General features: G+C 46.9%; 1 protein-coding gene across 3 annotated transcripts; it reads right to left on the bottom strand.

Annotated features, from left to right (window-relative positions):
* Nucleotides 1-590: 590 nt before the first annotated feature.
* LOC144145173 (actin-related protein 2/3 complex subunit 3-B-like) lies at nucleotides 591-12,362 on the bottom strand. 3 transcript variants are annotated; one of them, XM_077676689.1, is made up of 8 exons: nucleotides 12,204-12,343; nucleotides 11,048-11,229; nucleotides 8,013-8,112; nucleotides 7,765-7,841; nucleotides 5,665-5,733; nucleotides 4,180-4,306; nucleotides 872-966; nucleotides 591-731 (listed from the first exon to the last, which is right to left on the bottom strand). In XM_077676689.1, the coding sequence occupies exons 2-8, from the start codon at nucleotides 11,150-11,152 to the stop codon at nucleotides 660-662; spliced, it is 645 nt and encodes a 214-aa protein (XP_077532815.1). In that variant the 5' UTR covers nucleotides 11,153-11,229; nucleotides 12,204-12,343; the 3' UTR covers nucleotides 591-659. The 3 variants fall into 3 exon arrangements, with proteins under 3 accessions (XP_077532815.1, XP_077532817.1, XP_077532816.1); XM_077676691.1 differs by lacking the exon at nucleotides 11,048-11,229 and having other exon boundaries at nucleotides 12,204-12,362; XM_077676690.1 differs by lacking the exons at nucleotides 11,048-11,229; nucleotides 12,204-12,343 and adding an exon at nucleotides 11,589-11,786.
* Between the last annotated feature and the right edge of the window lie 7,008 nt (nucleotides 12,363-19,370).

Here is a 19,370-nt window from a genome sequence, read left to right as displayed (position 1 = left end):
AGATATTTTTTTAAGTGACATTTACGGCAAAGTCAGCTGTATACTACTGGGTACAGGTGAAAATAATGTTCTCTGCAAAAAAAATGAAGGGTGTAAAAAAAATTCGAAGAATGTCATACCCTGTAGTGTTCTTTTGACTACAATTCAAAAGTATTCTGAACTTCCTACCATATGTCAATACCTTGCTAGGCTTTCCACGAGCGGGCAACATGTACGCCTCTGTAACACAAAAACTAATAAAGGTATCGTTCTTAAATTTCAAAATTCACCATTTGGAGTGTTTTCCAATGCGCCTACCAAATTTCATTACTCTATGTCAAAAAATAAAAAAGTTTGCTCCGATCCCCACCTCCCCCCTTAACAGCAGATTACTGCAGCATTACTGGGCAAAATCAAGTTTGAGACCACCAGTAGTACTATTCAAACCCTGAAAGCTGTGTTGAATATAAAATATTGTAACAAGGTAGCCAGAATTAAAGAACACAGACTTGTGTAACAACATACACATTCAAGCAAAGGAAGAGGTGTGTGGTCCCCTTGAACACAACCTGTTTGTAAGAGGAGTTAGGTCAACAGTTAATGTACAGAACTGTAAAGGCAGTATTCAGTGTTTATTCATAATTACACTTCATTCGAGATACCATCACAACACACACTTGTCACTGGTAGGCATGGCCAAAGCCCGACAAACTCTTGTCCATGAACTTCCTCTTGGCAAAGCAAAGCCACCACTGCAAAATCAAAAAGATGCGGCGCTAGTTACACAAAACACTCCACTCCGCTTACCAGGCAGTAAGTGCAGCGAGCGTAGGAGCTCTCAGCTGCCGTTCTTTGGGGGCATCTCAGAGAACAGAACTTGTAAAAAACTTACCTTGCTTGGTTTCCCCGTCTCGCCGTCGAAAACCTTGTCGCAAAGACGCTGCCCGCATTCCTGCCGCAGCTGCGTGAGGTAGGCCCTCATGGTTTCTGCAATGTTAAGAAAATAAAAGGAAAGGCAGTTGCACTTTTTGTGAGAAGACAGTCACCGAGTGCACAAAACGCAAACATAAATCTCCTGACTGCGTAAGCAGAAAAACAAGGAGGAAGCTGGTGTAGACCATGTCCGCCACTTGGAGGATGCAGAGGTAGCAAACCAGCGAGCATTCACAAAACCAGCGGTCAAGCAAGTACGTTTAACGGCATGTTTTAATGGTACCCAAGCAGAACGTGACGATGAGGAAAAGCAGCCAGTCTCAAGCAATGCCACCTTGTTGCAATGGCAACACCCATGACCAACATTCCCGCATCCCGGCAGCCAGCATTTCCAAGTTTAGGCATGCAAATCCTACCCATCCTTGGGAAGTGCCCGCATGGGTCTCGTGCCATTGGCACAAAACCTACGCACTAGTTTCTTTAAACCAGACGATAGCAACTTGTCTATAAAAAGCACATTATTTGACAAGTGAGCAAACTCTACTCACAAAGATTAACTAATGTGCTGCCTCCAGGACTTCTTAACAGTACTAAAAAAACATGCCACAGCACAGCTTTGAAAATGCCCCTCATTACTGCCAACTCACGAGGACTATTTCTAGCATTTCAACTGAAGGTGTCCATGCGTGTATACAACCACACATGAACAAAATCTTGAAGATGGGTTGGGTACCACAGAAGCTTTTCGTTGCATGATACGGCAGCTTTAATACGACCTTTTGCTTTTTGAAATGTGCAATTTTCACTGTGGCTGCCGGCAGTTAGCCCGAGAACCAACCTTAAGAACGGACTTTTACGGGTGAGTACATCACAAATGCAGCACTATGAAAAGAACTAGGCTGCAAAAAATAAGCTGGCCAGTTCACAACTTAGTAGCGAAATTTTTTTAATAGGTTCAACACGAGTGAAGGGACTACGCCTACACACAAAATTGGAAAGGTGGAAAACACTCCTCGGAAACTAATGACAAGTTATTTTTAAAATCCTTCATTTTCATGTTTTATCACTCTGGAACATGGGCCATAAAAATTGGGTGATACTTTGAAAGTTGCTAACCAAGGGGCAATTGATTTTTTTAACACCCTTTGGAAATCCAGTTTTCATTTTCATAAACAAACAATATTATATTCTAGTATGCTCGAGTGAAAAAACCTGAAACCGAAGGGAGTTGGGCATAATGTATACACATGCCTAGTCTCACTATCACGCTTCCTTTTTCAATGACCACTCTTTGCTGGGCATTAGCCAACTTTCGCTCATGATAGTAAAATTTCCTGGTCTTCAGTGCAACCAGTTCAGGGTCTGGACTGTAGAACATTTCCAATATCACCATGGTGCTGAAAATTTAATGTGTTTGGGCAATACAGTCAAACCCAACTATATCGACCCATTTACATTGAATTATTTTGCATATCGAACTATTTCGGTATATTTGCAGTGAGAATATATAGCAAAAATTACACCTATATCGAACAAAGACACCAGCGCCTCATGATGTATCAAACGCCAAATGCCGCAGGAGTGAAACTCACCCCCCCCACAAGTTGGCTTTCCCTCGTGATGGATGAGAAATTCTGCCAGAACACCGTAAAAGTGTACTAGCCCGGTCGTCCATGGGCAGCGACTAGCTCTTTCCCTCTTTCCCCTCACTATTTCTATGGTGACTATGGCGCCGCGCCGTGTAGGGCAAACCCATCATGCAAAAAATGATCCTGGCCTGCCCGGCATGCTTTTTTTGTTTGTTTGTTGTGTTTAGGCCGGTCACGCTTTGTAGGCTTTCTTCCGAAGTGTAGCTGTGATGGCTAGCGCTTGAGTCACTAAATAAAGGCTTATTTGGCTGCTATAGCTAGTGAAAAACAGCCGAATTTGCCTTTTGCCGTGAAGCTGGCAATCATAAATCGAGTCGAATGCAGTGGGAAGTCAGACATCCCCGTGGCAAATGACATTCCTAAAAGGACCCTCAGCATGAGCGGCAGAGAGCTTAGGTTAACCTTTTCGAAGTAGGTTCTGAGCAGACGTCACTGAAAAAACCGCCTTAAATTGCTTCAAATCTGCCACTTGTGTGTGCCAGTGATGACTTTGAAAATACTGAGGAGTGCAACGAAGCCATCGCCGGTGTTGCCAAAGTGTGGAACGAGCCGTCGGAATTTCCGCGCACTGTTGTTGAATCAACGGCAGGCGAGTTTGTGCGTTTGAATGATGGTGACACAATCATGGGAGAGTTAGTAAGACTACACTGCCGACATTGTACCGAGTGCAAGCAAAAGCGGACGCAACGGGGAAGACAACAACGGTCCTTTGCTCACAATCTCCAAGGTGATTGGTGCCCTCACTCTAGTCCGGCGCTTCTTCGCTAATGTGATAGGTTGCGGCCTCAGCTGCTCCGACTCTTTAGACAGTGTGGAGAAGTGCATACTGTCTCAGGCAGCGAGGTAGTTCAAGCAGAAGATACAGGACTACTTCATGCGAAAGTAACGCAGTTGCACCAATGAAGTCTTTGTATAAATGCTATGTGCTTTTATGATGTCCAATTTCTTAGCATTCTTATATCGAATTATCTCCAATATGAAACTGATAAGTGTTTTTTTTTTTTTTTTTTTGCGAGTTCGATATAACCGGGTTTAACTGTATTATTAACATGAAGAATCCCGAAATACATTACTGTAGTACATCGGCAATACCCATCACACCTTCAGACATGCTGGTTTTGTGCTAAACAAATGTACAGTTGATGGCTCCCCTCTTTCCAAAACTTATACAAGGAGCTACCCTCCTGTAATGTTCCGTGGATATACTTTTCCAATAACAAGGGCCTGTCATCTTCATTATGAGGCATAAAGGCACTAAGACAAGAAATTCAGCACAAGCTTCATATGGAACGCCCTTCGATGGCTTAACCCCGTATGACTGACAAAATTTGAGTACATATGATATGGGCATCAGATGAGAAGACACTGTACATATGGCATCTCTTGCTGCAACAGCAATAAGAACTAAGAGAGAATAGGACAGGAGAGCCACATACTAAGCTACCAGACAAGCACTTATCCAGTTTTCAATCCTCATTGTGTGTGGAATACCCAGAATGTGCTGATTCCATCCCCTCAACCGGTGTGCACGAACTCACTGTTATCGCACCTAACTGACAAACGCATTTGTGCCATGCAGTCTGTCTGACGAAAAAACACACGGCAAACGATGCTGTACCTGCTTCGCTCAGCGACGAAGGCTTAGCGTACACCGGATTCAGGGGAAATCCCGCTTCCCCAGGAATGTCAAACTTGGAGATGGCCAGAGTCTTCATGTCCTGGATGCCCTGGTTCTTGTTGGCACACTGTTGTTGAGTGTGAACGGAAGAGAGGTGAAACGATCATGAGAATAGGCGGGAGAGTAGTGCAGATATGTGTGCTACATACAACAGACTGATGTAACCAGAACAATAACGCCACACGCCATGGTTTCATACAAGGCCTCCAATTTTTATAGACATGTTTCCAAGAATCAGCCGGACTCAACAAGCATCTGTAGACAGCGGTCTGCTGTCCGCGCCATTGCTGCTGCTTCGCTTAGCTTTACGTACAGGCCCCACGCTTTTCTTTTTTTAGCTTACCTATCTCTTTTATCACCCCCTTTTTCTGCTCGAATATTTCATCCCCCTCCTCCCGCTCCCCCCTGCAGTGGGTTGTATGCAGGTGAGCCCCCAGATGGTCTCAATAATATCCCCAGTGCACTTCCTTTCCTTTTCACCCGAATCACCATCTCTCTCTCTCTCAGCTGAAATCGGGGGAATAACTTGCCACTATGATTTTCAAACTTGACTTTTTTTCTAGTAACAATCTGCTTTTCGAAACCTTAACTGTCCGCTATTCTGCCCATAAGACAAGTGAGGGATGTAAAAAAAAGCAGCACAAAAAACTAAGCCACCCCCGGTTCCTTCGTTCTCCTTTCCAGTCACCAGCCGTCAAGCTGGCTATGTCCTCCCGAGTCCAGAGATGTTCAGGGGATAATTTGATAACTTCGAAGTGCAAGAGGTCACTCTGCCTTGTGAAGAGTGCCACTGGGCTCTTTTTGAATGCGATCTCACTGCCTGAACGCTCGATCAAACTGCGGATCCAGCAGTGGCAGCAAGATGGCTCCACTACCTGCTGCAGGTTCAGTTTCAAGCCCCAAAAATTTGGTCTCATTCGCGAAATTTTGTGAACATGAATATGTGCTGATGTCGCTTTTTGTGGGAAATTAGTGCCACGAAGTTAAATTACAGCACTTGGAATTCAATGAAGATGGAAAATTTAATATAGATGACTCTTACTAATTTGACACCAGTATATTTAACACTTCATTTGATTAAGCTGAAACCTTCCTTTAAAGTATAAGCTGTGCATTACGACTTCAATTAATTTGATGACACCTATGTAAGTGGCCCTGTCAGGGTCAAATTAAAGAGTCAACTGCAAACTGCATTAACTTCATTAAAAAGATCCTTTTACGCAGTCTATTTCAGTGCTCTTTGCACATTTGCCAGACATTTCACATTTATGTTAGACATATTATAAATATTTTTTTGCACAATATGCACCACGACAATTCTTACAGTTCTTACAGGAGTTGTTTAAACACTTCTGCACTCCGAACAGGCCAACAGAACATAAGGCCCTAACAGTGTCACCACATTATATAATTGCTTGCACTTGCCTTCTGAAGTTTTTTCAGGCATTCCGATATATACAGTGTCAAGTAAATCAGCACACGATCGGCTTCATTCTGAAAATTCAGACAACAAAAAGATTTCGGAATCTCAACAGTGCTGTTCATACAGAAGCTGCATAGTACGTATAAGGAAATGGCAACAAACGTAACTGAGAACTAAAATAGGTATGCTGAATTAGTCTCAAATGTTATGGTTATCAAATGGTTATTTTAAAAGAACACCAGAGATGAAAAAGTTTTTGCAAAGAAAAGGTCATGCACCTACATTGAGGCAGGAAAAAAGGCCACTTCACTAATGCCCCTTTTAAAGGAATACACTGCTACTTTAAAGTACGCGTAGTGGCCTACTATATAGTCAGAGACATGTCTGGACGATACGTTAAAGGGACCATGAAGACAAAATACAAGTCTGACTCATTAAAAAGACTTATTTGTCCTGATAACGATGATACCAATATTACCACAAACTTCAAACAAATAAAAAAGAGTAAATGAAGCACTTTCTGGCACCGCTTATACGATGTCACAGAATCTTGTTTGTGCGACTGGTGGACCAAAGCCACTGAAAGGAAACATGACTGGGTGATTGTAGCGGGGCCTCCAGTACTGCTTGATTGTACAACTTGAAAGCTAACCTGCAGTTGACAGACACACTGATAACTATGCTTTAAAGGGATCCTGGAACACTTTTTTCAACTTTTTTTCTAAATCTTAGATGCTTGCAGAACATAGTCAACCAGCCTCCAATACTTAGATTAGCGGGTCGCAAAGTAGCTGTCAAAACTTACTGCTCTATGCCCATCACATAACTTGGAAACCTGCTCAAAAGGTTTTTCTCTCTTTCCCAGTCTTGCTGTTCTTCTTCGACCACTGGAATTACGCCATTACAGCGGTGGAGCGGATACTGGCCGGCTTCCGTTCAGTTGCAGCAATGAATGCATTTGATAGCCCCATTAGAATGAAAGCCACCAAAGGAAAGCATGAAGGGAAGTCCGTCTCTTCTGCGACGAGCAAATCACGCAGTGCTGCTCCATGCTGTCGATTACTGTAGCTTTCACAGTGCTTCCAGACACAAAGGAAAGAATGAAAGCATCTATTGGAAGTGTTGCAGGGTCCCTTTAATACCAACCCGTAACACGTCACTCCTGCCCATTGTATGTCACTGTAGTGCAAAATTTGAAAGATTTGTACTATTTGTTGAGTTTTTTTTTTTTTAAGTTAGAAACGTCTTTTGCGGCTGGAATGGAGCTGAGAGAGTCACCAAAGGCTAATTCTATCAAATTGAACAAGGCTGTATAAAATGAGACACTGCGAACCAAGCAAGAACCATTCAAGTAGGTTCGTGCAATCCACTTTCCGCCCAAGTGCCACCATTACCCGGTCGCCAGTACGCAAAACCACATCTACCTTAGTCTGCCTGGAATGTGACCAACTGACCATCAGGCACATTGCGTGTGTTCATTCCTGCTATTTACATTTGAAAAGGAGCAGGAGCTAGTTGAGACACGAGAAGAAAGAATTTATCAAGTATGCCTTCATTTCCAACCAAAAAGGCAGTTGGAACATCAGCCCAGCCCCACAGCTGATGTAACCAGAACAATAGTACAAAAATCTTGGAAGAGCTCGTGCAAGTGACGCCATGACAAGCAAGAAAGTTTGGATGGCGTACAAGTGTTTACTGCATAACACGACACTGAATTTTGGTCCATACACATTGCACAGGAAATCCAATGGCAACGCAACAGTTCGGAAGCATTCCTGGCTCGTTTGCTTCAGGCAAAAGCAGGGCTAAAAGCATGACTAGTTGCCTAGTCCACATGGATGTCACAGCTGTTTGCAACAAGACAATCAGTATGCTCATTTCGGCTCATAGACTTTCTGCCTTGACACTGCCAGCAGCACACTCAATACCACATCACTGTTTATTAAAAATATGAGCAGAATAGGCCGGCAGTATTCAATCCTGGAACACAGCATTACACAAAAACCGTTACAAATTGCAAGATTTTAACACACAGGCATGCTGGTGTGCGGACTAGATGCTCCCATAATAACTGCAGGTCTCACGAAAAATGTTTTGCTCACCTTTATCTCATATGTTCTAAAGAACACGTTGGCCTTGAAGTAGTAGAGCGCTTCATCGATGATGTCATTTTCATCAGCTGCAAGCAACGAATTCACGCTTTCAAAAGTGCACGGTTAGTTGAAATCTTTGACAAGAACCCCAGTAACGACCGAAGCATTTAAAAGTACCTCCGTGCATGCAGATCAAAACTAGGACTGAAGTTTGCGGTTGCAGTCAACCCTCCACATGTAATCAATGTGACACTCACTGGTTTTCGGAGCTGGCCCCCTGTACTGGGATCTGATCGGAAGGATGGCCATGTTCCCCACCAATCCCGCCGACCCGCTCGTAAGCTGGGAGTGGTAAGCCTGAAAAGGGTCACAAAATGAGACACAAAAATCTAAGCTAAAGGGGCCATGCAGACAAAATACAAATTTGTTTTATTCAAAAGATTTCATGTTTTATGGTGCCCCCAGCGCTTGTGCGGCAGCAAACGATGCTTTATTCGCTGAGAAAATAATCAATTTAAGCTAAAATTTTGATTCTCCCGCCAACTGGTGCGCTTCGGAACGCCTGTGATGACGTAACCAGTATAAGGCTTCAAGCGAACGTTAGTGCGATGTTTACCCTGCAGTGTACTGAGGACCACCTTTTTTACCGTTAGTCCTCCCAGATGGTGCCACCATTGCACAGGACCGCTGCCTTCATTTGCTTTGTTTCTGACCCTATTTGCACCTCACTTGTTTTTGTTACGGTAGGTAGTAATCATTTCGTGAAGCATGGGGTATCCTCGACAAACAGGGCCACGTAACACAACATCGCTTACACCAAGCAGCCAGTGTGATGTGAGACAATTCCAAAGCGGCGGATAGAGTTGCCACCTGACTGGTTTTGGACCGGCCCGACCGGTTTTTTAGACAGCGCGCCGCTTGCCGGTCTGTACCTAAAACCGGCCGACATTGGCCAGTTGTTTTTTGGCCATCGTGCCGCGGTTATTTCTTTTTTTTTTGGCCTTTAGTAAGCGTAAATACAACAACTACGACAATCAATATGTGTCGACAAGCTGTGCAAAAACACGCGGGCAGAGAAAATATGCGGGTGAGGGAAGAAGGGGACCAAAGGTGCGAAAAACCACGAAATGCCCCCGGCGCGGTCAGCAAGTGCAGTTACTATGTTCAGTGCAGCACATTCAGAGCAATAACCAAAACCTCAATCACCTGCAGTGCAAACGTTACATTGATTGCTTTGTAGGAACGCTAAGAGAAATAGCATTGCATCTCAATAAAAAAATGTGGCGTCTTTTATTCAACACAAACTCCACATTCTACATACTACACACCCTCCCCCCACCCCCAACCTCCCGCTTAAAGGGACCCAGAAAAGCCTTCTGTAAAAGTTACAAAAGGCCTGTATTGTCACGTAGCACCAATATAGCGATGCAATGCCGTTGGAATTATTGATCTACATTCAGTATTAGCTGCGCCAGAAGCAATTAAATGCACCTCTCCCCACTTGCCGATCGACTCCTCCTCCCTCTCTGCCTCCTTCAAAGCATTCCTGCGCCTAGGCTCGCGTCAATCACTGTGGACCCGCCTTTGCCGCCTTTGCTTCGGGATCGCGCAGGAAGGAGGAAGAGCAGCCGGAAGCCAATGGCAGTGACGCCGCCGGCGGCCGACCTTGCCGGCGATTGGGCAAATCAGGGGGCGCCTTCGCCGTTGCGTCACCCGCGGTCGCCGTTGCGTCACCCGCGGTCGGCTCGCTGCAGCGTCGCACTCATCGGCTGAGAAAGGCGATCTTCAAAAATTGTTTACAAATTATCTGTACAACGTATGGGGCTCACACTTGGCTCAAAAATCCCCCGTTATGTGTTCTACCACCTAAATGCATTTGATTGCCACCTTCACAAAGCTTTTCGGGGTCCCTTTAAGGGCCGGTTTTTTCTTTGGGGAAAGGTGGCAACCCTAGCGGCGGACTGCCGTGCAGCTAAAACAAGCATAGTGCACCCAGTACCAACAGCAGTGCACATTGGTACGTCTATGCTTACATGTATTTTCGTAACTTTCATTGTTTACCCCACCTATCTTACAGCTGCAAAATGAATTTAAGCATGAATAGCTCGTTCGGCAAGCTTATAAGCCCTGCCTAATTTGCCTTTGCCAGCCTCAGCCAATCGCACAGCTGCTGGGCATATGACATCACAGGTTCTGTTGCGGGAAATGAGCTAGTGGGTCGCATGGCCATTACCTTTTTTCCCATTAAATTACAAGTGGTGTGAGTATATATGATTCTAATGAGGCAATCTTTCGAATGAACCAAACTTGTGTTTTGTCTGCAGGGCCCCTTTAAAAAATTTTCAGTGTTTAGAGTGCCCGGCACTCTTGCTCAGAGCTGCAGGCATGGCTAGAGTGCCGTCCAATGACACTCAAATATTTAGGACTACGGTAGCACTGCCCAAAGCGTCTCTTGGCGTGGTGTAGGAGTTCCGTCTTCGCGTCTTCATGCCAAGGTAGGTGGGGTTCAAGACCAGCTTTTTGCCTCTTATTTTTTTCCACCTTTAAATTGAACTACAATTTTCATGGCTTAGGTTAGGCTTTTGGTGTTTTAAATGATTACTTTCTGTTCGTTAGGTCATTTTATGTTAGTCTAGATAAGGCTACCTTGCTTTACGTCAGGTAGAGCAATGTAGTGCCAGACATGGAATTTTGTTTTTTTGCAAAATGCCGGTGGATGTCGATATAGGGGAGTGCTTACAGTACCGTTGGACGGCACTCGACACTGCCTAAAGAATTTCAGGAAGCGCACATAACTTTAAAGGTCTCCTTATGTGGCTAGCCCTCGCAAACAAAAAAAATATCCCAAAATTGAACAAAAAAATCTCCCAGAGCAAACCGGTAGCCTCTTTCATTCTTTCATTGCATCTACTATATTTAATATAAAACCGTGAGCTAATGCTGCAATAAAATTCAGTGAGGATCCCGGCATTCTGTGAACGGCGGCTGCATATATGTAACTGCGAGGAATATAGCAGGCCGCCTCGATTTTTCGTACCGACTACTCATGGACTGACAATACAGTTTGAAATTTGTTTTTCACATGCAATTCCACGTCCTAGGAGAACCATCAGACTGCTTGCAAGCTTGCAAATTGAGGATATCGACACAATGGGTCCGAAATCTAGCAGCTAAAACCAACATAAGAAAAAAACGAAACCTTTATCCTGAGTTTAAAGCCACATAAGGTGACAGCAGCAAGAAATGAGACGATCCGAGCCTTCCATCCATACAATCGGCCCCTAGCTCTCACCATGTTGCTCACTTCTGGTGGGACAGAAAACTTCACCGATGGCTCCGCTACTGGCTTTGACGGCGATCTTTGACACGTCTTAGCACTTGTTGCAGTTTGTTCCATGTAGTTAGCACTTCATAGACCACAATATCTTGATTTTGAGGCATAACTAGCCATCGCTACACGCGGCCCCATGCGATCTGAAGAGGGTGGGGTTGATGGGATAGGGATTAACTTGAATTCATTGTGCATCCTTGATGTAGCTACGAAGTCGTTTCAGTATTTCATCCTCGCCACGTACACTGCATCCTTTAACCGCGGCGGGTATCCTTGCAATGACTGTCCTGAATAAAAGTGGGCTCAGCGTTCTCTTTTGAGGGAAAAAGCAAAGCCTGAAGATATGCGGGCAGTGACCGCACGGCAAGAGATAGTTACACGAAGCTTTTCTGGCGCTCCTTGGCCCATCGTTTTGTCCACTGACCGCTCACTCATTCACAATGACCTGTTTCTCTTAGCAAGTTGACATTTCGAACATTTTACTAAAGCAGACAATACGCACCTGACAGATCCTTATCCACTGCTGTATATCCATTTTTCCGGAGTCTGGCAACGGATTTTGCTTGGGCATGATCGACTGAAAGCCTTCGCGTCGTCTCTGCTTCCCACCGTACACCCACTGCAAACTGCTTACAGCTAGGACACGCAACACACTGCCGCGGTAGGCGAGATGAGTAATCGCTTATTCAGTCCGCCGCGCCCCAAGCTTTGTCCTTCTCACGGGTCACTTGATCCGATGCGCAGTACATCACGCCTCAGTGGCGAGGCACAACTTAAAAACACCTCGCCGACGAAGGAGATCGTGCTACAGGTGTGTATACAAACGTCTATGAGGAACGGTCAGCACTGAAGACGCCGAGAAAGGTGGGCCAAGGTGCGGCTTTCCGACATAGCTGCTCGCACGAAAAGTCGAGGCACCTGCAACTCTACGAGCTTGCTGTCGCTTTTGTTTTCGTGTTTCGCCTCTATATCACAGCGTACAAGCCAAGAGGAATCTCAAAATTATGACGGAAGTGATGCGACCGGGTTTTCAGTGCTGTGAAAAGGGTACGCTTCCTACGACTTTTGTGGCGTCGTTGCAAGAAAAACATGAAAAAATAGAGGTCTAATCACTTACCGGCATCCTCTGCTGCGTTTAAGTAAAGTGCGAACGGTCGAAAAATGTTTAAGTAACTCCAAATCACAGTTCACACCCACTGACCGGTGTGCTGTGACGGGAAGTGAAAACGGATTTCGGTTGATAAGGCATCGGATTGGATTGATCTGGATTGAGTTCTGGTTCTGGTTCCTTTTTTGACGGCGCTGCCCAGAAAGATGTTGAGGTCATGGCTGAGGTCATAGAGTTTCTCACTAGCTTGAAACTCTATGGCTGAAGTCATAGAGTTTAGCTGACATAGTTTCCTTTGCGGCCTTGGACTGTAACTTCATTAATGCAAACCCTAGTTTCTTGTCTCGCGACCTGCCAACGTTTTTTGATTAAAGACGTCGTTTGATTGCAGCTCTTCATTTACCACGACAATCGCGAGTCTTCTGTTGCAACACCAAAAACAGAACTTACCAATTGCATACAAATTTACTTTTTATTTACTTATTCTCTTGTTGTGTCTAACTCAATTGTGACGTTTTCGTTTTTTGTCTGATTAGGTGGTGTGTGTCTTTTTTATTTGCCAATCCCCCCATGGGTATGATATCTGGGCTCCATCCAAGTAATCCGACATGACTCGGGGTGAAAAATATACGCAAGTAAAATAAGTATTACTTCTGGCATATTTCTCAGATTTGTGACGCTGTGCCATTACCATGGCAGCGTTCGCCTGAGTGAGTGATTGAATCTCGGAGATTCAACCACTCACTCTAAGCATAAAATGCTTATATATCAAGACTGCGATTCCGCCTGATTTGCTTTTTTTTTTTTTACAATGTTGGGAGATTATTACATATGCGTGTATATCACATCACCAAAAACAGGTCATATCGTGACCGGACTGACCGGACGACTATGTTTTTCCTGTGATCATTGAGGACAGCCCTGAACCTGAAGCAGCGGCACATATTTATTAAATTTGATGGTCATCTCACGTTTCAGCAGATGTTAGTTTCAGGTTCCGGTGACTATTCAAATATATATATATATATATATATATATATATATATATATATATATATATATATATATATATATATATATATATATATATATATATATATATATATATATATATATATATATATATATGCTTTGCTCATCATCATCAGCAGCAAATTATGTACACCACACATGGAGGTAAGAAAGCAACTGCAGGGCGAAGACCAGTAGTATTAACTCTATGACGAAGGCCTCCCTACAGACTTCCCGAATCCCCCGACTCCATTCTGTGGCACCGAACTTCCTTGTTTGATCTTTCCATCGAGTTCATTGCTTTCCACTTCTTCTAGTCCCGTCAATGGTCCACAGGACCAGAGAACTGCGCAGACCTTCACATAAATGCCCGGCCCAGTTTGAGCTATGATGTCTTACATCCGTTTTGTCTCCATTGGGCTCGCTTCCAATCCCTGTGTGTCCCTAAATAGCGGTCACTTGCGCAGCCCCTTCTCGTCTGTGGAAAAAAGCCGCAAACCTATAGCTGTATATGTTCCCATTTCTGGGCCTTGTAAGTCTTCTCTTCTGTATATATGATTTATCACGAAAACTCGAGGAAGTAGCAGAAGAAGGCAATTCTCTGTGAGATGCAGCCACTGTGAGCTTCTCTTGCAAGTCGAAAAAGCCGGTGCTGCACTGATCAGTGCAGCCAATGCAGCTGAATTGAAGAGGCCTATTAGAGTGAAAGCTCTATCGTGCACCATGGGTCTATTCGGTTCAGCCTGCACCTCTTGAACCAGTTCACAGCGGTGCAAAGTGGGTTGCGCCATCGGCGGAACCAGCCCTGCACTTTTTTCGTCTGCTTCTGCACCTCCTCGGCAGGGAGTGCAGGCAAAGCCGTGAACTCGTCCTGCACCCGTCGGCACCACCGGCGAATCGAACGGCGCGGTTCAGGTGCCGCGAGCTGCACCACTGAAACGAACGGCGAAGTGCCGCACTGCCTGAACTGGTTCACGTGGTGCGGGTGAAACGAATAGACCCCATGTCTCGCAAGGTCATTCATCACGTCGCAATGACATTGAGCCGCCGGAGCGCAAGAATGGCAGGTGTGACGTCACGCCGCGTGATCCGCGGCCGAGAGGTATCGCAGCTGCGCTCGGACCCTCACCGCCGCCCCGTGAGTAAGGGAGGGTTGAATTGTTGCTTCGCTGACGCTTGGTCGCTTAGTCTCGCCGTGGATGGCGCGCCTGCTGGGCCGTCTGCGCTTGCGCGCGCAAGCGGCAGGTTGAATTCAATCATCCAGTAGCCTAACTTTTATGAAACATTGTATGCGTATAGTCTGCAAAACCAGGCCGAACAGACCCTTTGCTCGTGATAAGTAGGTTTTCAAAGTTAAACCTTATACATTTTTCTATGCGGCCTATGTCACGTAGCCAACGCTAACGGGGCTCGAACATAAAGCTGAGCAGTTACACCCCTACTTTTGCCATCGCTTTGACATGAAAAATAGAACGTTACACAATTTTAGCTTACGCTCGTTGGCTCAAAATGTAAACATGTTTATAGCCTCGGGAAGGAACCGTAAAACAACGGCCGGGTCGCCCCACATGCAGACAGACAGACGGACAGAGAGAATAACTTCATTTGGCCACAGCCGTGATCAGGCCGGCGACGTCTTCTCCGTCGTCCGTCGGGCAGAACGGCCCCATTTGGGCGGGGACCGTCGGCCAAGCCAGCCAGGTCTTTTGGACTTGGAGGTTTGGGTCACGCAGGGCGGCCGCCCCGACTTTTTTTGTCTCCTTCCGTACTCACCTTAGATGCATTTTCCCGCATACCGCTCGTCTTGCAATTGTGACCCTATACAGGCCTGGTGAGTTTATGATTTTGGGTAGAAGGCATTATTATTAAGATGCACGCGAGTTAGTGGTGTCGTATTGCGTAAGAAAAAAAAAAAACGAAGCAGTGGTTGTATGAGGGATGAGTGGTCACATCAATTACACTCTTCGCGTCACCCGCCGCGGTGGCTCAGTGGCTAAGGCGTTGCGCTGCTGAGCACGAGGACGCGGGTTCGATTCCCTGCCGCGGCGGCCGCTTTTCTGATGGATGCGAAAAGCAAATCCGCCCGTGTGTACGAGATTTGGGCGCACGTTAAAGATCCCCAGGTGGTCAAAATTAATCCGGAGCTCTCCCCTACGGAGGCTAACGGAGCGCCTCATCGCCTGCGTTGCGTCGGCGCGTTAAACCCTACAATCAAAATCACTCTTCGCGTCAGAGTAAAACACAGGTTGTTACCAAGCATGCTGCACATGCTAGGTTTTCGATATATGTGCGCTGTGGCTCAGAAAAGAAATCCAACCCGTTTCTCCCGTGTACTTTTTGTTCAGAGCTAACATATTTTTGAACACTAAGAAACAACTAGTTCAGCAGCAATCTCCTTACGCTCCCCTCAATTCGCCACTTACGACCCCTCGGTGAGACGCGGCTGTGAAACAGCGTCACAACATACAATCTCCAGTGAAATATATGTTGTTGGGTGAATGGACCCTATCGGCGAGTATAAGCTATCGGCGAATACGAAAAGCGCACTTGGTGGCTACTTCAACCACGGCAGCCGGTGAGGCTGTTGTCCAATTAGGTAATCTCAGGGCAACTAATGGCGATAGCTGCAGAGGCTTACTTTGCAGGCACATTCGCTTCGCTTTGTTAACTTGCGTAGCTTGCTTTTTCGGCGCGCTGTTGACGAGTTTAATACGTTTCCCAGTGTCAGTGATTGTCCGTCCGATGAGGCCAACCAGAATCTGTTCAAAGTTGGTCTCGGCGTGCCCCCGGGCATCCGTCAGGAGCGGCGACTCCAATAAACGCGAGCCTCTAAAGTAACGGCTGCTCCCATTGGCTCCTGAAAATGGATGCGCAAATAAACGTCGTGAAAAAGGACCGTTGTACAGTCACTAAATCAGCTTTATTCAGCCACACTAGCCCATTCGATGGTTCGTGCTGAAAAAGAAGAGTCGCCTGTTGGTCGAGTTCGTTCATTATGACGTATTGTAAAAAACTAGCGAAAAACTGAACACACGAAGACACCAGTCAAAGAAAGGACAACACAGTCGCTGGACTAGCAACTCAACGTATATATTTGAAGAACTGCACACCCTACCATCAACCGATCACCACGCATGCGCAAAGCTTTTAACACAAGAACGCACGCCAGACTCAGTGCACTGCCCTAATCAGCCTTGTAGGAATGTAATCTATCTATCACTCAAAAAGGCAATGAAATGTACAGTAACACAATTTCATTCTTGCTGTATGATTCAAGTATCTCTCTCTCTCTCTCTCTCTCTCTCTCTCTCTCTCTCTCTCTCTCTCTCTCTCTCTCTCTCTCTCTCTCTCTCGCTTTTCGATCTACCTTTGTCCAAAACATTGTGTACAGAAGGCTTAGACCTAAGAAGCCATGGATAGCCCGTTTCGTCTCGCCTGTCCCTTCTCGTCACCGTCTATGTCATCTTTGCGCTAAGCCTTCTCATTGTTGCGCAGTCGCCGCTGGCCTCGCCCCTGGCGCACGCGTCGGTCGTAGCGCACAGCGTCGGCGTGGTGGGCAGGGGCCGCGGCGACGCGCGCAGTCCTCGGGCCATCGAGTGGCACGAGTCGTACCCGCTCGTCTGCCTCGTGGGCGTCGTGGGGCTGGTGCTGGCCATGCTGCTCTTCGTGCTGCTCAACGCGCGCGCCCACGCGGGCACGGCGGCGCGCGAGCCCCTCGTAATCATCCCTGTTCTGTGCCCTCGTGTGCCGCAGCCAGTCATGCACCCGCCTCGCGCGCCTCCTCAACGCCCCGATGAACCCCGCGCACGACCCGTGCGAAGACTTCTACCAGCAAGTCTGCGACGGCGCCATTCGCGCCAGGAACTGGGACGCCATAATGTCACCCTTCGCTGCCAGCAACGCGCCGGTGGGCCCCGTCATGCATTTTTTTTAGGGCGCAGTCTTTCGGCGGCCGGTTCGCGGTGGCGGCGTATGCCTGCGTAACCGAGTGAGCTGACGAAGCAGCGACCGGAAAAAGAAAACGGAGAGGAGCGTCTGGCGAAGGGTGCAGAGAAGGGGGGAGGGGGGCACAGGCGCGGCTATGGCGTCATCTCTCTCGCGGCCTCCCCCTCACACTTCCTTCATGTGTCGCCGCCAAGGAGCGCCCTCCCCCTATAAACTTTCCCGAGACGCTGTTCTGTTCGCCACTAATCCCAAGCACGTGATGAACCCAGGTGTTGCATTACCTAAAAAAGGTTGAGACGAGGTACGGTGGCCCTGTCGTTATTTCTGCTCCAAGTAAGTTCGGCCAACTTTGCTCTCGCATTGCTACTACTAGCAAAAAGAGGGCCTGCGAAAAACGACATGAGAAGCCATTCGTTGATTGCGCTGTAGGGGTGTTTTACGAAATCCCCCTCACCTGTGGAAAGTCCTACATCGGCCAAACTGGGAGATGTTTGAACGACCGCCTAAGGGAGCATGCGCAAAATTTAAAGTCTAATAATGGCGCACATTTGACAGCGCATTTCCTGCACAAAGTGTGAGCCCCGATTTTCAGAAGGCCCGAGAATTGCTCGAGGCGCATCGTATCAGATTGAAGGGCAGTGGTTGTGTTAGTGACACTTCGGTGGTATTGTTCAAAGCTGAGGGGCGGTTTTTAGACAAATTCTTGCGCTGACGTTGTGGGCATCTCTATTGCGCATGTCGGGATGTGTGTATAAATGTACGTTGCGGTCTTTGCTATTAAACTGTTGGAAGTGTAGCGCCTGTCCGTGTCTTCTTTCTTGTGTGTTGTGTAGTTGCGCCACTCAGTATGTTTGTAGACCTCAACCAACACGCCCAGCAACACGTTCTCTTGGAGTGCAACCTGTTACGGTCTCCAGCTGGTCCAACTGAGCACGCGACTGCGACGGTGTTGCCACATCCAGTGCCAGGAAAGCCTAAAGCATGGAAATCGAAGAGACCTCTCCGCATTCTTTCTTATCTGTATCGACGCTGCGTCGTTTCCCAGGGGAGTCATTAAGCAGAAATTTCAAGCTGCAGACATAGAACCCCCTCTAATCTGAAGATTGATGTCATTGGACTCGCAAAGTTTGGCTGACATAAGGATGCAATAGATGTATTATGTAGGACCCTGATCCCGACTTACCGTAACGTACTACCATGCAGGGGGACCTGCGCATGTCCAGACGTGCTTTCACTCCGCGAAGTCAGCACTTCTATCTACTGCGTTAGAGCCTCTAACGCCGTGCTTAAGACGTTGGTCTTGGTTCTGTTGGCGCGTACGGTTGTCACGATCTGTGACAATACCTGCATTATTGTGCTCTCCACGTTTGGCGAGCTGTTCGAACCAGTCTTGAAATTCTCCACCGAACTTGCACTTGGTGCACACGTAACTCTGCTCTGGCTTTACAGCACAGCGTGTCAGGTGTACTACTGAGTTTTTTTAGTGCCGGCTGAGCGGAGCGAAAGCGCACCAGACTGTGCCCAAAAGTGGCCAAAATGCTGCACGCGAGGTGATGTACACATTGGCAGCTCTGTTGTCGCTACGCACAGCCAGAAGGTGGAAGGGAACACTGTCCTCCACAAAACGTCCTTTCCTTCACCGATCACAAAACGTCCTTTACTTCACCGATCACAAAACGTCCTTTACTTCACTCGCCCAACTTTTAACACTTCACCTTATGAAGTGTTAAAAGTTGGGCGAGTTGGATTGGTATCTTTAATGGAACCAGTGCGATAGAAACGGAGGCACTAAGAAGAATACCCAATGTCAGCGGCTGTCCTTGTGCGCCGTTCTTTGTGCCTCCGTCTCTATCACGCTGGGTCCGTTCAAAGAATATATCTTCTCCTTCGTAAACGACATCTCTTCTGAGCTCGAAACCGGTACGGCACGTTGGGCGCTCAGACAGCCTGAGCCTTCCTCTCGGGGGCTCCTGCAAATGAGACACAGGCCGAGCGCTCGCTGGACTCTTAGTGCAGCGCAGACTTTTCGGCGACGACCGTTACGAGCCCAGAGTCGCCCAGACGCATGCGGTTGGTCCACGAGCTTCAGTTTCGGGCTCTGAAGGCGGAGCATGAGACAAGAGCCAGGGACGGGTTCTTGGACACTGAAGAACGGCTAGAAGGGCTCGCACTCCTCTTGGAGGCGGCCGTAGTGTTCGCTGCGGGCTGTCTGCTGCTCCG

This window comes from Haemaphysalis longicornis, unplaced genomic scaffold (genome assembly GCF_048455015.1).
Source record: "Haemaphysalis longicornis isolate Haplotype H1 unplaced genomic scaffold, Haemaphysalis longicornis Haplotype H1 scaffold_7, whole genome shotgun sequence".
NCBI classification, from domain to species: domain Eukaryota; kingdom Metazoa; phylum Arthropoda; class Arachnida; order Ixodida; family Ixodidae; genus Haemaphysalis; species Haemaphysalis longicornis.
This window is presented reverse-complemented; position numbering and strand designations above follow the sequence as displayed.